The 16050-nt window shown below is 44.4% G+C and overlaps 1 protein-coding gene across 1 annotated transcript in view; it reads right to left on the bottom strand.

Annotated features, from left to right (window-relative positions):
- Nucleotides 1–864: 864 nt before the first annotated feature.
- zmym2 (zinc finger, MYM-type 2) overlaps nt 865–16050 on the bottom strand; it is a 20918-nt gene continuing 5732 nt past the window's right edge. The window contains exons 4-26 of the mRNA XM_031873976.1: nt 15761–15909; nt 15129–15277; nt 14841–15003; nt 13151–13363; nt 11522–11672; nt 11126–11241; nt 9859–9987; nt 9328–9478; nt 9003–9175; nt 8750–8915; nt 8431–8459; nt 7796–7937; nt 7426–7547; nt 7086–7215; nt 6406–6494; nt 5886–6051; nt 5604–5719; nt 5333–5525; nt 5086–5228; nt 3694–3808; nt 2393–2635; nt 2148–2292; nt 865–1547 (exon numbers count right to left, since the gene is read on the bottom strand). Of these exons, the coding sequence (XP_031729836.1) occupies nt 1304–1547; nt 2148–2292; nt 2393–2635; nt 3694–3808; nt 5086–5228; nt 5333–5525; nt 5604–5719; nt 5886–6051; nt 6406–6494; nt 7086–7215; nt 7426–7547; nt 7796–7937; nt 8431–8459; nt 8750–8915; nt 9003–9175; nt 9328–9478; nt 9859–9987; nt 11126–11241; nt 11522–11672; nt 13151–13363; nt 14841–15003; nt 15129–15277; nt 15761–15909 (3437 nt within the window). The 3' untranslated portion in view covers nt 865–1303. The remainder of the gene's footprint in view (nt 1548–2147; nt 2293–2392; nt 2636–3693; nt 3809–5085; nt 5229–5332; nt 5526–5603; nt 5720–5885; nt 6052–6405; nt 6495–7085; nt 7216–7425; nt 7548–7795; nt 7938–8430; nt 8460–8749; nt 8916–9002; nt 9176–9327; nt 9479–9858; nt 9988–11125; nt 11242–11521; nt 11673–13150; nt 13364–14840; nt 15004–15128; nt 15278–15760; nt 15910–16050) is intronic.

Genomic DNA, 16050 nt, shown 5'->3' with positions numbered 1-16050 from the left:
CAGATCATGAAGGAGGAAGAGGAGTGAGCGGGATGGAAGGAATGAAAGCAGCGCCGGTTATATAATGAGGAACCAGTGCCCTGACTGAGGAAGAGGAGGAGGAGGAGGCTGCAGGACTTTGAGCGAGGACACTAACGTTAGACCACATGATCAGAAGACGCCGAGTCTCTATATATTTTACTGTTTTATTTGCCGCTCTGCTTGCATTGAATGGAAGTGAACGGGAGGCGAATAACCTCATCTGTGAGCGCACCGTTCTATTATTTAAGGCTTTTTTTCACCATTCTTATTGGACACTCAGTTTGGTGACCTCACAGTATTCCCTGCAATAATAAAAAGGTACGATCAGGCCCAACGACGCGGCCCTAAAATCTGTTCTGATGCAGATAATAAGAAAAACTAATCAGATCAATCAGACGGTGTTTTCAGTCTGGTGTGATAAACGTATTAATTATGCCGATGAAACGGGATAAATGAATCACTTCCATCATCGTTCTCTCCACGCTAGATCCCCCAGTGTGTTTACAACTCAACCTTCCTCATTTCCTGTCCCGCCTCCGGACCTCACGAGTAAATCTGAACCGTGACTTTATCCTGAGCAGAAGTCTCAAACTCACAACCTTAAAGCAAATATTTGTTAAATATTTGGTTTTATCCATAATTCTTTACCCCACATTACATCACTGATGGGCGGAGTCAAACCTGAACGTCTGCACTATTTATATTTAGTGTTTACTCACAATTTATAATAGAAATCTGAAACGTGAAGTAGAACTGATTGGCTGCGTTTCTATTTTTTGTACAAACTGATTTTTGAGTTTCGACACGTCACCCTCCCCCCCCTCCCCCGGGGGGGGGGGGGGGGGGGGGGGGGGGTCGCGGTTCTGGTTAAGTTGCTCTCTCCTCTCTTCATCCACAGAAAGGTGGCGAGGAGGTGGTGAAGCGTAGAGGACACAGCTGTCCCTTCGCCTCCTTGTGGCCACTAATGACCTTTGTTAAAGCGTGATCGTGTGTTAAAAGTTTAAATATCGTTTATTAAATTGCAGCTCCGCCTCTTTTACTCATCGTCTTATTAAAAAAAGGACTCTTTTGTGCTCGTCCTCTGGTTTACGACCTCTCTCTGTCAGCTGAAGTAGAAGTTCGGGCTGCTCTTCATCACCACCTTCATCATCCTCACCAGGAGGAGACAGCAAGTCAGTGAGGAGGAGGGATAAAGACGAGGGAGGAGGAAACACTATCCTCCTCTTCCTCCTCCCACCCGGCCGACAGTTCAGAGTTCTGCTAACGGAAGTCAAAGCGGCCGCTACTCTCCCCCAGCTGCTTCTCCCCCGTCCTCTTCCTCCTCCCCCTCCTCCCCCTCCTCCTCCTCCTCGTCCAGGTGGTGTTTGTCCGTGTAAACGTCTCTGACCAGGAGGACTCTGGTGAGGAGGCTCTGCAGGAGCTGTCGCTCCAGCGGCGTGGAGCTGAACCACAGCGGGTCGTCGGGACCGCAGGACGGATCCGGCTGAACGTAGAAGACGTCCAGACGCTCCCGCAACAAGGCCGGGCTGGAGGGAGGAAGGAAAGGAGAGAGGGAGGAAGGTAAAGGAGAGAGGAGGAAGGAAAGGAGAGAGGAAAAAGTGAGCAGATGAGAAGAAGAATCAAGAAAGATGGAAGGTAAAGGAGGTTTATTTAATTAAAAAAAGGATGGAAACAAAAGAGCAAGGAAGGAAATGTGTGACAGGAGGAGGAGATGAGGAGAGAAAAAGGGGGAGAGAGAAGTGTTAATCTATTGTTCTGAACTTTTAAACAGTGAAATGATATTCGGTGGTTAAGTCCTCATATTTTTCATGGTCAACATTGTCGAGACGTCTGGATGTGAACAGCAATGAGATATAATCACAGGACTGATGGAAGGAGTTAGGGATGCAAAATGGAGCCAAACACTTGTCAGAATGTGTCATTTATCAAATAAAATGTAAAACAATGAATCTTTATACGTTCTATACTTTACATCTTTGGCTTCTGGTCGCATAAAACTGATTTACAGTCTTCATGATCAAAAGTACAATTTAAGAAGCTTTGACTTCTGACTCAAATAAGGATATAATATACACAGCGTGGCCGTGATGAAGGCGATTAGATGTTTGTACAGACGGTGAACGCACCACTTGGACCTGTAGAGGTCGTACAGGCGACACTCGTGCTTCTTCACCGGGCATCGAACGCTGGAGCCTCCTGAGTCCTCGTCCGGTTCGTAGTCCTGATCGCCGTCTTCCAGAGTACGCTTCCTCTTCCGCGACTCGCTTTGCACTGAAAGACAAAAACACAAGATCAGCATCGACACTTTTCACCAAGAGCCGATATTTCACCAATCTAACAGCGTGTGATTCGTCGGTGTCGGCCGCCTCACCGTGGTGGTCCTGAGAGATGGAAGGCACGCGGATGCAGACGGCCGGCTCCTTGGTGACAGGATGGACGGTGTCGGGCCCGTAGACGTTGGCGAAGGAGAGGCGGAGGTGCTGCTCCACGGTGCGCAGGCCGAAGTATTTGGTGTTCAGGTAGACCAGCGAGCGCAGCAGAGCGGCCGGACTCTGCTCGCCGAGCTGCCGGCTGCTCCACAGACTCTGCTCCTCCACTCGACCCCACAGGGAGCCTGGAGGGAAGGAAAGAGGGAGGGGCTTAGTGATGGTGTTTTTATTGGTGCAGGACATCTTTCTGCAGACTTTAACGACATGCATCTAATATTAGACTCATTTCTTTAACATTTAACATTTTTGGACCAAAAGTAACCAAATTCACACAAGAACTTCAGTCAAATAGTATTAGAAATTAAATGAATACGAGTGCATTAATCTAGACTCATGTTTTATTTCATGTTAAAATGCACCATTTATGACCTCAAATCAAACCCGCAGTGCACCATGTTTGACTGGCTGGATACAGGATTATGGGATGTGAGGAAAGTTTCCTTCAGATAAAGTGTTCACCTGGTTAATTGTATTTGTCTTTGTGTGTATATATGCAAGTATGTTACACGGTATGTGTACATATTTATACATCACTAAGGTTGTTTTTTAGTGTACTTAGTGTAATTTTTTTTTACAATTCGTCATTTATTTTCTTCTGGTTTGTGTTATAAATAAATAATTGTGCAATAAATAAATAATTGTTACGTATAACTCTATTTCATTTTATTAATAACATTTTTCTTTATGATTTATATAATTGTTAATGTGTGAATATCCATCTGTAAAATGCATTTTACTACATTTTTGGGTGTCTTGGGGAAAAAATAAAAATAAAATAAATTCCCCTTGCGGGATTAATAAAGTATCCATCAAAAATGCTTCTTCACAAATACCAAACTACTTCCTGTATTTAATGAGCAAACCTGCTGGTGTCCTCATATGTCATCATAGTGCAATCACAAGGAATCAGAATGTGAACAGCAAAAGAGTTTTATAATCACGGGACACGGATGAAGTGCAGCTTAACAGCCACCAGGTGGTGCTAACGAGCAGCGCCATCAAACTAACTTCCTCCGGCAGCTACTTTAAAGTCTTTGGATCCAAATCTGACTCTGAATTTTACTTTTTTGTCATTATATTTTGTGCATCGTGGTTGTAATCGATTGACTATGTGGCAGTTTAAAAAGGTAAAGGAAAGAATCCCGTTAACAGTAATTTGTTGCTGAACAAACATGAGTCTCACCATCAGGGAGCACGCTGGGCTGCCAGTCCTTCAGGACCTTGTTGAGCTCTTCTCCAAACTGCCGGTAACTCGAGTCACTGAACAGGTCATCCGTCCGGCCTTTGGTGTGAAGATGCTTCAAAAACACACAAAGTAAAGTCATTAAATTACAAAAAAAGGTCAAATAAATAGCTACAATGTGCAGAGATCAAACTCTGGTGTCCTCATATTTAAAATAATCATCACTGTGTTTTTTCAGAATGTGAACAGCAAAGAGTTATAATCACAGGACACGCAAATATGCACGAAATAGTACATAGTAACATAAGAATTCTCACCTCTAATAAACCACAAACACAAATAAACTTACTGACATTTAAAAACAGAAAAGAGGAGGAAGTACAGCAGCAAGGCCCAGAAGAAGGTCAGAGACATTTTAAAGTCTACATTTCTTGATCAAACGTCACATAAAGTTTAAAAGATTAGTTTTGTTAGTTTTAACAAACAGATAAAATCAATCTTACATTCTCCTGACAGATAAACCTCCCTCCAGACAACTCTGAACAATCCTGTGCTCCACTGTGCAGCCATCGTGCTGCTGCTGCTGCTCACATGTGAGGGAGCAGGAGGTGAAGACTGCGCACCAGTAATCCCTGTCCTACCGGAAACACTCCCTCTAACTTTAGTTCCTACCTCTAAAACGACTGGAAGGAATTCTAATAGAACAAAGAAGGAAAGTTAACGAGGCCAAATCTTTTTACTGCGTGTAGATGCCTATAAAGTTTAAGTACAATCCTAAATGGATATTTTAGTTGGTGAAACAATGATACTTGTATTTTAAGTATAAGTATAAGTATTTTTGTGGAATATATTCCTTTGTTTTATACCGACAGCAGAGAGGTGTCAACGTCTGTAACTTCTTTGTCTCTTTCTTTTGCTTTTAAAAACTGAGCTCATCACAAAGAGGCTCCTGTTCCTCAGTGAAATAAAGAGAGAATAAAAGTAGAGACCTGTCAATCACTGTGTAGCCCCGCCCTAAAGCATCCCCTGCTTTATGGTCTGTTTGACTCTAAATGGACCATAATGTACTAAATGAACATCATGCTGTATTGAAGAAGACTTAAACTAGAGATTGAGACCATAAACTCATGTTTACAATGTTTACTGAGGTAATAAATCAAGAGAGAAGTAGAGTCATTTTCTCATAGACTTCTATACAACCAGAGGAGTCGCCCCCTGGTGGTCACTAGAGAGAATGCAGCTTTAACACACTTGACGGTCCGAGGATGTCTTATTTGTTAAATGCCCGTTGCCTCGACTCCTCTCTCCTCTTCCTCGACAAAGACGGGAATCGAGTTGGCGGCACATAATCAGGGAAATAGTAGAGTAAGACCCTCCGGCTTTGGTACCAACCTGCTGGATCCCCAGACAGAGGTAGAGGATGCTGTCTGGAGAGTAGCGCTCTCCGCTGGGCCGGCACACCTCCCTGACAAACCTCGACAGAGCCACGTTCAGCTCCTCTGAACTCAGCGACAACAGGTTACTTTTAGACCGGGCTGCAGGAGACGAAGCACAGACACATCCTACGTGTCCTCAAATATGTACAATCAACATTATTTAATTTCCAGCCAAGCAACGCAGCGATCCAGGTTCAGCTTACCAGGTTTGGAGCCGTCCTTTACTTTGGTGTCTTCTGATTGGTCAGAAGGAGACAGCGCCCAGCGTTTCCAGGCGTTGACGCCGTAGCGAGCTCTGAGAGGTAGCGACCGTCCTTCCGAGTGTCGGTCTGTGGGATGAGAGGAAGTGGACGAGGTCTGATCTGAGCCCTCCTCCAACGCCCGCCTCTTGTTCCCCTGCAGCAGAAACAGAGTTACTACACAGAAAAGGTCAAAGGTTCTGCTCGTCACATGCGTTTGTGTGCGTGTGCGTACTTGTCTCCTGGATTGCGGTCGAGGTGCCGACTCCTCCGACTCCTCAGCCAGGACCAGAGGTAGAGAGAAGCCCATGTCCTCGTCCATCCCCTCCAGGACTGGGACAGGGTCTGAGGCTGGGACAGGAAACAGCCGGGTCCATTAACACTCAACAGACCGTTTACACCTGCAGCAGCTCAGTCAATAGCAGTTTAATCTGGATTTTATTTTGGAATCATTTTATAGCCTTAGTTTTAATAAGGGATGTAGTAAACATCTTCTACATGTGCAGAAGGTGTTTACCTTGAGGGAAGTCCGCCTCCAGGTCCAGGTCGGGCTCGTAATTGTCCTCTTCCTTCTCCTTTTCCTCCTTTTTCTCCTGCTTCTCTTCCTCCTCCTGCTTCTCTTCCTCCTCCTGCTGCTGCTTCTCTTCCTCCTCCTGCTGCTGCTTCTCTTCCTCCTCCTGCTGCTGCTGCTTCTCTTCCTCCTCCTCCTGCTGCTGCTGCTGCTGCTGCTGCTGCTCTTCCTCCTCCTTTTTCTTCTGTTTCTCTTCCGGCTTCTCTTCCTCAGCCTGCTTGTCCTCTTCCTCAGCCTCCTCCTCCTCCACCCCCTGCTGCCGTTTCTCTTCCTCCTCCTTTTTCTCCAGCTTCTCTTCCGGCTTCTCTTCCTCAGCCTGCTTGTCCTCTTCCTCAGCCTCCTCCTCCTCCACCCCCTGCTGCCGTTTCTCTTCCTCCTCCTTTTTCTCCAGCTTCTCTTCCGGCTTCTCCTCCTCAGCCTGCTTCTCCTCTTCCTCAGCCTGCTTCTCCTCCTCCTCTTCCTCAGCCTGCTTCTCCTCCTCCTCCTCCTCTTCCTCAGCGCTGCTGCTGGAGGCCTCCATTCTGCGCTCCGTCTTCACCGTCACCAGCTTCACGTCTGAAACACACTTCGTCATCATTTCCAGCAGCTTTCTTCAAACCAAACTGAACCTTTTGTTAAATTAGTAACTTTGTAACCAGAACATTGTTTTAAATGCTACGAGCCAGTCACCAGATGTTTTGGCCTCACTTGTGAGGAGCTGAAGCTGCAGACTAGAAGAGTAATAATACAGGCTACTGCATGTTGAAGAAGAACCTGGTTTTGATGCAACGATTAGTTAATTAGCAGGAATTTAGCACTAAGTGAAAGTGAAAGCAGTGCACACTTTTATTCTGCTTCTAGGAGACAGAGTCTAGTTTTGATTCATAGATTTGTACATTAGTAGGAATGCAGCATGACATGGAAGTGAAAGCAATGATCTGTTTATTTAAATGTCCCTAAAACATCGCAATATGGATCAAAATGATAGTTTGGGCCATAGTCGTGCAGCTCTCTGACTTAAAGACTCAATTACAAGACAGTAAGCCGAGTAGTGTGAATGTGACTTCTACTCAATTGTAGTACGACAACTCAGCTACACGGTTCATCATCACAAGCACTAAACCATCATCTTAAACGTCCGATACTTTCCATCCCACCCTCTCATACCTGGCTTCTGGTCCTCTGCAATCATCTCAGCCATGGAGAGCAGGTCGGCCTCGTTCTTCAGCTCCTTGATGGTCTGGATGATCTGCTCCGCCCCCTGCAGGGTGGTGGGCAGGAACAGGGGGACGAGGATCTGGACGGGACGAGGAACACGGGAGCTTTCATTGATAAATGTCTCCTCACTTTGCTTGATTGACACTAAACACATTTTAAAAAGTATATTATTGTTGTGTTTGGCATTAAACCACTAACTATACAGGCTTTTATTGATTTGTTAACACCTTCACTAAACAAGTCTCCTCCGTGGAGCATGAATAATCCTCACGTGTTCATCGGGTCTTACCGGAACAGGCAGAGAGACTGGAGTGGGAGTGAGCTGAGAGTACATATTCATGGGCATGGGGATGAAGACAGGCACGGGTATGGGTACAGGAATATACTCCCTCTTCACACCATCGTCTACATCTGTGGACACAGATACGCCGAAACCGTAACATTTTATATAGATTTATGAATAAAAAAACGCAAATCAGTGTGTATCAATGGGTCACGACGTGATGACTTTGAAGAGCGAGAGGAAACAAATAACTTGTCAAGCTCAAGTGAAAACTTACACTTCCTCCCTCCATCATCATACGACCTATCTAATTAATAGTGTGTAACATATGAACAACACGACACAGTTCATCTCCTGAGAGAGATGCGTGGTTTACCTGTCTGGAGGAGTTTGCTCTGCATGTGCGGCTTGCAGTAAGTGGCCTTGGTCAGCGTGAGCGGCTTGCAGAGCACCGCCTTGTTCTTGACGTCTCTCATCAAACCTCCGCCGGCGTACGGCACCGTGCCCTGGTTCACCAGCTGCAGAGACGAGAGACGAGAGGGACCACGATAAAACACACAGGAATGAGGCTTCTGATCATACTAAATACTTCTTAGTGTGTGGAGAGTTACAACAATGGGATGTTTGTCAAGGACAGAAGTAAAGTAAAAATATAAATATTTCTAATATCCCTCCTCTCTATAGTGGAGGTTGGTTTATGGTGTTTTGTCGGTTACACTCGTTCACTTTGGTTATTACTTCCTCTAACGTAGAACACGTTGAGCATGCTCGCGTATAAGCAAAGCTTTAACAGTTAAAACTCTAAATAAAATAAGAAGCTAAATCGTCGGTCGATAACTGATCGGTTCCCGGATTGCATTTCCGCCTCTTCTGCTCTTCACAGACTGTTAACCTGCGTTCAGCCAAAGCTCAGATGTGATCCGTCAACACTTCTGAGGACTACAAATAGAAACAACGCTTCAGACACCAAAATACTGTCCTGTTGCCTACAGATTTGATCCTTATTCTTACCCCGAGTTTGGCTCCGTGCATTTCATAACCTGTGAAGAGGAAAACAAAATACGTCATGAGTCACGGAAACCCAAAGATATTCACTTCATTACAAATCAGAGAAAAGAAGGAAATCTCCATATTTGAGGATGAAAACAGCTTTTTCTGCCATTTTTGCATAAAAAACAACTTTAACGATTATTAGATTATCAAAATAGTTGAATATTTTTCTGTCGATCGCTGTAATTCATTCCTTAATATTTGGTTAGGTTACATGGAAACTAAATGTGCAGAGGGTCATTAGTTTAGCTCCTCCAAAGGACCCACCCACCCACCGTACCCAGGGTGGAGTTCTCGGGGCCCTTCTGAGTGACCATGATGGGCTCGTTCTGCTGGCAGTAGAACTTCAGCAAACACTCCTGGTCACAGAAATGCTTCATCTCTGATCTCCACATCACCGACTCCGTCAGGTTCCCCTGAACCTTACAGCAGTCGCACCTCGCCGCCTAGTGGCCACAAGAGGAACCTTTTCACAACAGGAAACAACGTATTCCTGCGTACATTCGTGCTCATTTCTGACGGTGGGTACGGACCTTGAAGTACCAGTCGTTGAACTTCTTGGAGCAGGCCTCGCTGCAGAAGTCCCGCGTCATGCCGCCGAGCTGCCGGGTCAGACCTCTCTTACACAGCTGGTTGCAGTGGTTGCAGCTGACGCACTTCAGACCCAACCGCTTTATAAAGTCCTGCTTGAATAACAGCTTACAGCCTGGGGAACAAAAAGACATAAAGAAAGCAAATAGCACAAAGGTCAGATGATGAATAAAATAGAAAACGCTCAAACTGGAAGCAAGAACGCTAAATCCTGGATAGAAAACTTCAGATATGTAAATAGAGATGTCGTAGAGAGGAGATCAATACCTTCACTGCAGAAAGGTCTCTTGACTCCAGAGAACTTGACCATCTCGTGCAGCGTCTTCTCCTCCTGGCAGTACTCGCAGGAGGTCACGATGCAGTGCAGCTTCTTGTAGTCCTCGCAGCACGTCTTACTGCAGAACTGGTACTCTTTGTCCTGAAGACAGACACCGTTAGATCACTCTATTGGACTGTTTATGTAATGTTTACATTATAATAAGACACAGGCTAACGGCCTATTTAAAGTGAAGTATGAAAAGAATAAAGAACACTGTAAGCAGACTACTTGATTACTTTAAGCACATTATTTAAACAGTATTTGAGGAATGATTCTGTCCCAAGCTTGTTTATCCATACAAGCAGTTTCCACTGTACTTGTATTTAACGTTTCTCTATTTGTTTCTGTCTTGATGCTGCAACACCTGGACGTCCCCTCTGAGGATCATTAAAGGTTCATCTCATCTTTGTGTCAGAAAAACACTTCAGCCTGCGACATCTGGATAAAAATGACGGCGGGACTCCTCAGGACGGTCTCACCTCCCACTCCAGAGTCTCGGGCTTCAGGCTGAACGCTCCTCGACAGTAGTTGCACTTCAGCTGGACGGTGGTGGTGTTCGTTGTGGAGAGCGCCGTCTGTCCGTTGGTGGTCGTTTGAAGAGAAGCGTTCTGTAAAAAAAAGAACAGAGGAAATAAAAGAACTTGTGATGAGCAGCAGCTGGCGAGTCTAACGGCCTTCCATAACACACCTGGTTGTACTTCGAGCTTTAACGGAGTTAATTTACACTCGACTTGCAAATATTTCTACGCCCACAAGCTCGTCTTGGTGGCGTTACGTGAACTCTTGTGTCATAAACAGAAATGGACTCGTGACAAACAAACTCTTTTCTCGTTAATAAGTCAATTAACGGTGCTGAACAACTAATCAGGTCATGGACTCCACGAGGGATCCGGTGCTGCTTCATGTGTTTTGGAGCTGCTGGTTTTCAGGAGGACGCGTCACATGAGCGGATGATAACTGTTAATCTGGGTTTAATGTCTTTACTAATCTGAGGAGGAATTGGGACACGAGGGTCAGCTCTGCATTGGAAACACCAACCGGCAGTCAAGTCTAGTTCGATCCAATCATCGTAACTATGTAAATGAGATTAGTTTGCATGCATCCTATATATTCTGCATCGTCCTCACTTTTAAAGCACGTCTGGGTCCAGCATATGTAGAGGACTGGTTGAGCCCTTATCAGGTGGGGTAAAAACTAAAAGGTGGCCGTGATTTTGCCATCAGGACCCCAGGACGACCTGCCTGAGGAGATGAAGCTCTCAGGATCAGTAATCACCTTTAAATCACTTCTGAAAACACATTTTTACAGACTGGTTCTTATGTGATGTCGTCGCTTTACTGCTTTATTTTATTAGATATTATTTTACTAAATATATTTTTTTAATATTATATTTCTTAGTTTGTTCTCAGCGTATCGATTGTTTTCATGTTTTATTAACTGTACAGTTTAATCAGGGTAAACTTTAGCTTTACTCTGTCAAAGCACTTTGTAAACTCTCTTTTTTAAAAGGAGCAATGTATATAAAGTTATTGTTATGATTATTATTTAGGTGGGCGCTGGGATTGTGCATGCTGAATGTGACCATAATGCAATTCATTAATGCGTTTACTCTGCTTTGACTGCTGTGGAAAGACGCTAATGAGCTAAATAATCCAGAGCAACAATGTCGACTAGTTTAACCAGTTTCTAAGTAAAGAGGAGGATAAATGTGTCTACTGGTGTGAGATGTAAAGAGAGTCCGCCCACCTGGAACTTGGTGACACACTGAGAGCTGCAGAAGTTGAGGATGTTTCCCTCCGGCAGCGTGGCCTGGTACTGCGGCAACGAGTTCCTCTTACAGAAGTGACACGACGGCTCTGTGTCTGCACACACAGACGTTACAAAAGTATTATTACACGTAATGATACAGTTCAACAGGAGCGTTTACCATCAGGACAAAGAAACTTAAAACACGTTCAGACAGGGAAATAACTTAATATTATGGGACCTGTGGAACTGTGCAGAACTCTTTATAACAGCTGCTATACTGGTCTATGAAACGAGGTAACATGTGAACAATGAAACGTACGTTTGGGTTTGAGATACATGTAAAGATAATAACCCTGACTGTTTAGTTTCTGTGTTACAGTCTCAGTTACTCACTGATGAAGGAGGTTGACGCCAGCTTGCCCTTGTTCATGCAGTTGACGGAGCAGTAGGACCCCATGGTGCCGCCCGCTCCGAGGCTGTGCAGAACCTCGCCGGTCTTGATCAGCGTTTTGCACGTCAGGCAGGTCGCAAGTTTACTGTGAGCCTGAGACAAGAGCGAGGGAATAAAAAACACACCACGTCAAAACAACAAGAAACCTCGAAAAGCTTCATTTAAAGGAGACGCATCGTGCTCACGATCACATCGTGTTCTTTATTGCTCTCAAACCGTCGGTCTGAATACACCAGTGTTCACCCTCCGTCTGAAACGCTTCTTTTTATCTTGTTTTAAGGCTTGGGTTTACTTCCCGTCAGCTGGACGTCATTCGCATCCACTGCAATCACTAATCAACTGGGACACATTTAGGATGCTTAAGTTCAACCCTCTGAACCCCAAAAAACCTGCCGTCGGGATGGAGAAGTATGTTTTTGTTTTTTAAACTACACCGTTTATCGCAGCGAGAAACTGTAAAAGCCGTCATTATCGTCAGGTTCTCATCTTTCCGACGGTCCTTGAACACATCATGTGTGACGAACAGTTCCGTCAGAAAAAGCAAACGAAACTAAGCTTAAAATTAAGATATTTCACCCAAAAACATGTTATTCTACGAGTCTTATTTAAAATCTAACAAATAAACCGTTTGCTTAATTTAGAACACGTAAAAAACATTAAATTCTGAGCTCAACTCAAAAATAGATTATTACAGATCGAGTCCCGATGGATCCTTTTCTGTGGAGGAAAAGGTTTTAATGAGTTTGTCGGGGAATCCAGAGCGGATTGTGACTTGTTGAGTAAACCTCGACATCTTACGAGCATTAGAGGAGCAAACCGTAGAAACCTCACATGTATCCAACAGTCTGTGTTTGTTCAGTGATTCTACTCTTTGTCCTGTTATTAGATCAGAGAGAAGCGTCACACCTGGACATCTACTTCAGCATCTTCAGTACGTGCTGTAAGACCTGGAACCATGTATTATTCCTTTATTTCTACTTTCAATGAGACCATAGGTGATTATTCTCATGGTGCAAAACTGTAATTAATACATTTATTTAAATTCTGAGAGGCATAACAGCATTTATAATTAGTCTCCTGTTGGTAAAAGTTGTGGTTCTTCCTCTTTAGAGGAACTATTTTAAATATTTCTGTACGTTCATAGACACGTAGAGAACACAGCTCGTCAGATATTAAACAATAACTCATTTAGAAGCTCAGCGGAGGCCTGAGAAACACATTCATAACGTTATGAAATGAGTCTCCATAGTTTCCTCCACTTATTAGTGGAATGTCTAATAAGACGGTGTTGCCAAGCAACAAATACAATCCCAACATCTAAGTTCTGGTTAATATTGCCTAGCAACGCAATTTGGTTGTAACACGTTGGGTAAAAATGTGAATAGAACGACTCGTAACATTTCATTTACATTTCAGTTGCTGTGGGGCAGCTTCTTGGCTGTGAGAAGCAGCTTAAATAATAAAAAACAGCAACTTTGAGCCATTTTAAATGGCTGTAGTCTAACGATCTCACTGAATCCCATCAGGCGTGTAGAAACACACCTGCAGCCCGCGCTCGGGGCCCACAGTACCTGCTTGAAGTCCCTGATGCAGTTCTGGCAGCAGAAGCGCTTCTGTTGGCCGTCCACCAGCAGGAAGTGGTTGGCCGACGCTCGGCTGGGCAGGTAGTCGCCACACTGCTCACAGCAGTTCATGATCAACCCGTTGGCCCGGCGGTACACGTTGAAACACGTGTCGCTGCAGATCTTATGGGTCACGGTCTTAAAGCTCACCTCATGCCGGATCTGGAGACACGGAGAGAGAAATGCAGCAAGAACATCATTCACCTCTTATGAATAAGCCGTATTGTGCAGAAGTAAGTTATACAACCACACTACTGCACATCACTACGGTCCCTTCAGTTCCAGAGGAGCTCAGGCTTCGTACAAACTAACTTTCCAATAAATCCTCCTATAGTGAAAACAGAGGCTTCTCCTTCAGGTGAACAGCCTTCTTGCATGCGTTTGTCTGTTTAACTGAGCATGAACGCACAAATGTGCCCTTTCAATCCCTACAGACGGCCCGTATAACAAGCCACGACTGCAATTAAAATCTAAATTATTAAAATCTTAATCTAGAAGAAATGACAGGGAAAATAAATCATATTTTGTTTTATGTATTCATTAAAATGTGCAAATCATTCCAGGGTCGCTTTGCAGGAGCCCAGCTGTTGCTTTTATATGCAAATGAGTTGAAGGAGGAGACATAAATAATGCAAATGATTTTATGTCACAAGTAGCCACACAGAGATGCAGGTAACAGTAACGCTGCATGTGTGAGCTCACTGAATGCGTTTCTGGACAACCACCAGCTCAGGAAGGAAAATTCAGGAGGAACTATTCTCCAAATATCTGAGCAACGGTTGAGAAGACAAGAAAGAAGAGTGAAGCAGAGAAACGTGATGACAGGAGGAGGAAGGAGGAGATGAATATTGAATGGAAGTGAGTGGCCGAGGAGGAAGACGGTAAACGTGGAGACAGATGGAATAATACGGTGATCAGAGATCCTTCATTAACCCTCTGGACCTACCGGCGGAATTAAAAAGCATGTTTTCTATAAACAAATCGGCAAAACTACATCGTTCATCACAGCCAGACTGTACAAACATCAGCGTCAGATTTTCATCTTTCCCACAGCCCTTGAACACATCATGGTATTGATTAAAATTGATGGAAATGATAAAATTGTGATATTTCATCAAAAACATTTGATTCTACTTGTGTCATAAAATCTTGCTTCAGATAAACCTTCTGCTTTAACCAGAATGTGTGAAAAACATTACCAAAGAAATGTAACTAATTGTTTATGATTTAAGTCATAACGGTTATTCTGCACTAAGGACATGTTGGAGTTCTCTCTACTTCTAGTCATGATTCTTCTGTTTCCTAGAGGAGCAGGACTTTATGTTACAGAGAGAATATCAAGACCACAGTGAGAAACGTGACGGTTCAGAGGATTAAGAGACAAGAGGGTGAGAAGCTGTACATAACTGCAACAGGACTTCTCCTTTGAAAACAAACATCTGAGGATGTAAATAATGAAGAGAAGGTGAAACCCAACAAGTGTCCGAGTGTCTCTGCGTTACACTGAAGGATGTTTGCGATGTTCTGAGGGATCCAGACTATTAGAGACGCCTCTAGACCGCAGTACGTCGCGAACACACAGCTGCACACTTAACGGCTGTATAGACGGACAGAGGAGGAGTTCATCAGACGGACTGACCTCTGTGAGCTTCCCGCAGACGGTGCATTTGGTCTTGAGCCCCGATTTGGGCGGGTTCTGCTTGTTCTCGTACGCTCCGAGGCAGCCGGTGCTGCAGAACTCCTGGAAGGACTCGCTGGAGTCCACCTGGGCCACGATGGTTCCCTTCATGTTCGTGATGTCCCTGAAAACACACGACACAGAAACATTAACAAATGTGACATCTGATGCACAACTGCTGTAAATTCCCTTAAAAACACGTTTTTTTCCTTTAATTGAAACGTAAACATTTGAGTTTATTGGACTCACTTTTTGCACATGGTGCAGCTCTTCTTGGGGGCGGGCTTGTGTGAGAAGGCAGACAGACAGGTGGTGGAGCAGAACAGGTGTGTGGAGCCTTTACGCTGGTACGCCGTCTGGCCCTTCTTCAGAGGCTTTTTACAGTTGGCACAGGTCACCTGGGAGAAAACAAAGAAGGCTTCACTGCAGGGCAACAAGTAATTCTGCACACCTTCCTGTAAACGGCGGCTGGCTTTCATTCAATTGAACAAAGACAAATGGGTTAGAGAAAGAACGAGTCTATTAAATGTTCTATTGCTCAAACTGCCGCTGTGTTCCTTCCAAATAAACTGTATTGATTTTATAACAGGAAATATACCGTTAACAGGAGGAAATAAACAATTGACAGACTCGCTCCTAATTATATGTTTGGCAATATCATTGATCAGTTATTGAAAGCTAATTAGATACATAAGCTCCTTGGAGTCACTTGGGTTCATTAGATTTTTTGTAACCTGTGTTTCTAACCAACATCGTTTCTTTTTACCTGTAATGTATTAAGAGGTATTTCATATCGTACCCTTTACTACTACAGTGGAGTTTGATTGCAGTGTGTTTGGGAGAATATGAAAATATATACTCTGGAATAAAGAGTGGATCACCTTCACCGTCCTGGGCTGAGGCTGAGAGCCTGAGGAGGATGTAGACGAGGAAGACTGGCCTGGAGGTTTGGGCAGAGAGGAGGCCGGAGAGTCGACCCCCGTCTGTTTCTGGTTGCGGGGGACTGAAGCCGACTGGGAGATCCACGAGTCTGGAGGGAAAGAAAGAAACCACGTCGTCTCCAAAAATGTATCAGGACGACACACATTGATAACGACATTTTGATGTGGACAACTCTCAGCCAAAGCAGAGACCGGTCCACCGTGGACAGACCCAGATCCTCCAGCAGAGA

Source organism: Anarrhichthys ocellatus, unplaced genomic scaffold (assembly GCF_004355925.1).
Source record: "Anarrhichthys ocellatus isolate YVR2014 unplaced genomic scaffold, GSC_Weel_1.0 scaffold77, whole genome shotgun sequence".
Lineage (NCBI taxonomy): Eukaryota > Metazoa > Chordata > Actinopteri > Perciformes > Anarhichadidae > Anarrhichthys > Anarrhichthys ocellatus.
This window is presented reverse-complemented; position numbering and strand designations above follow the sequence as displayed.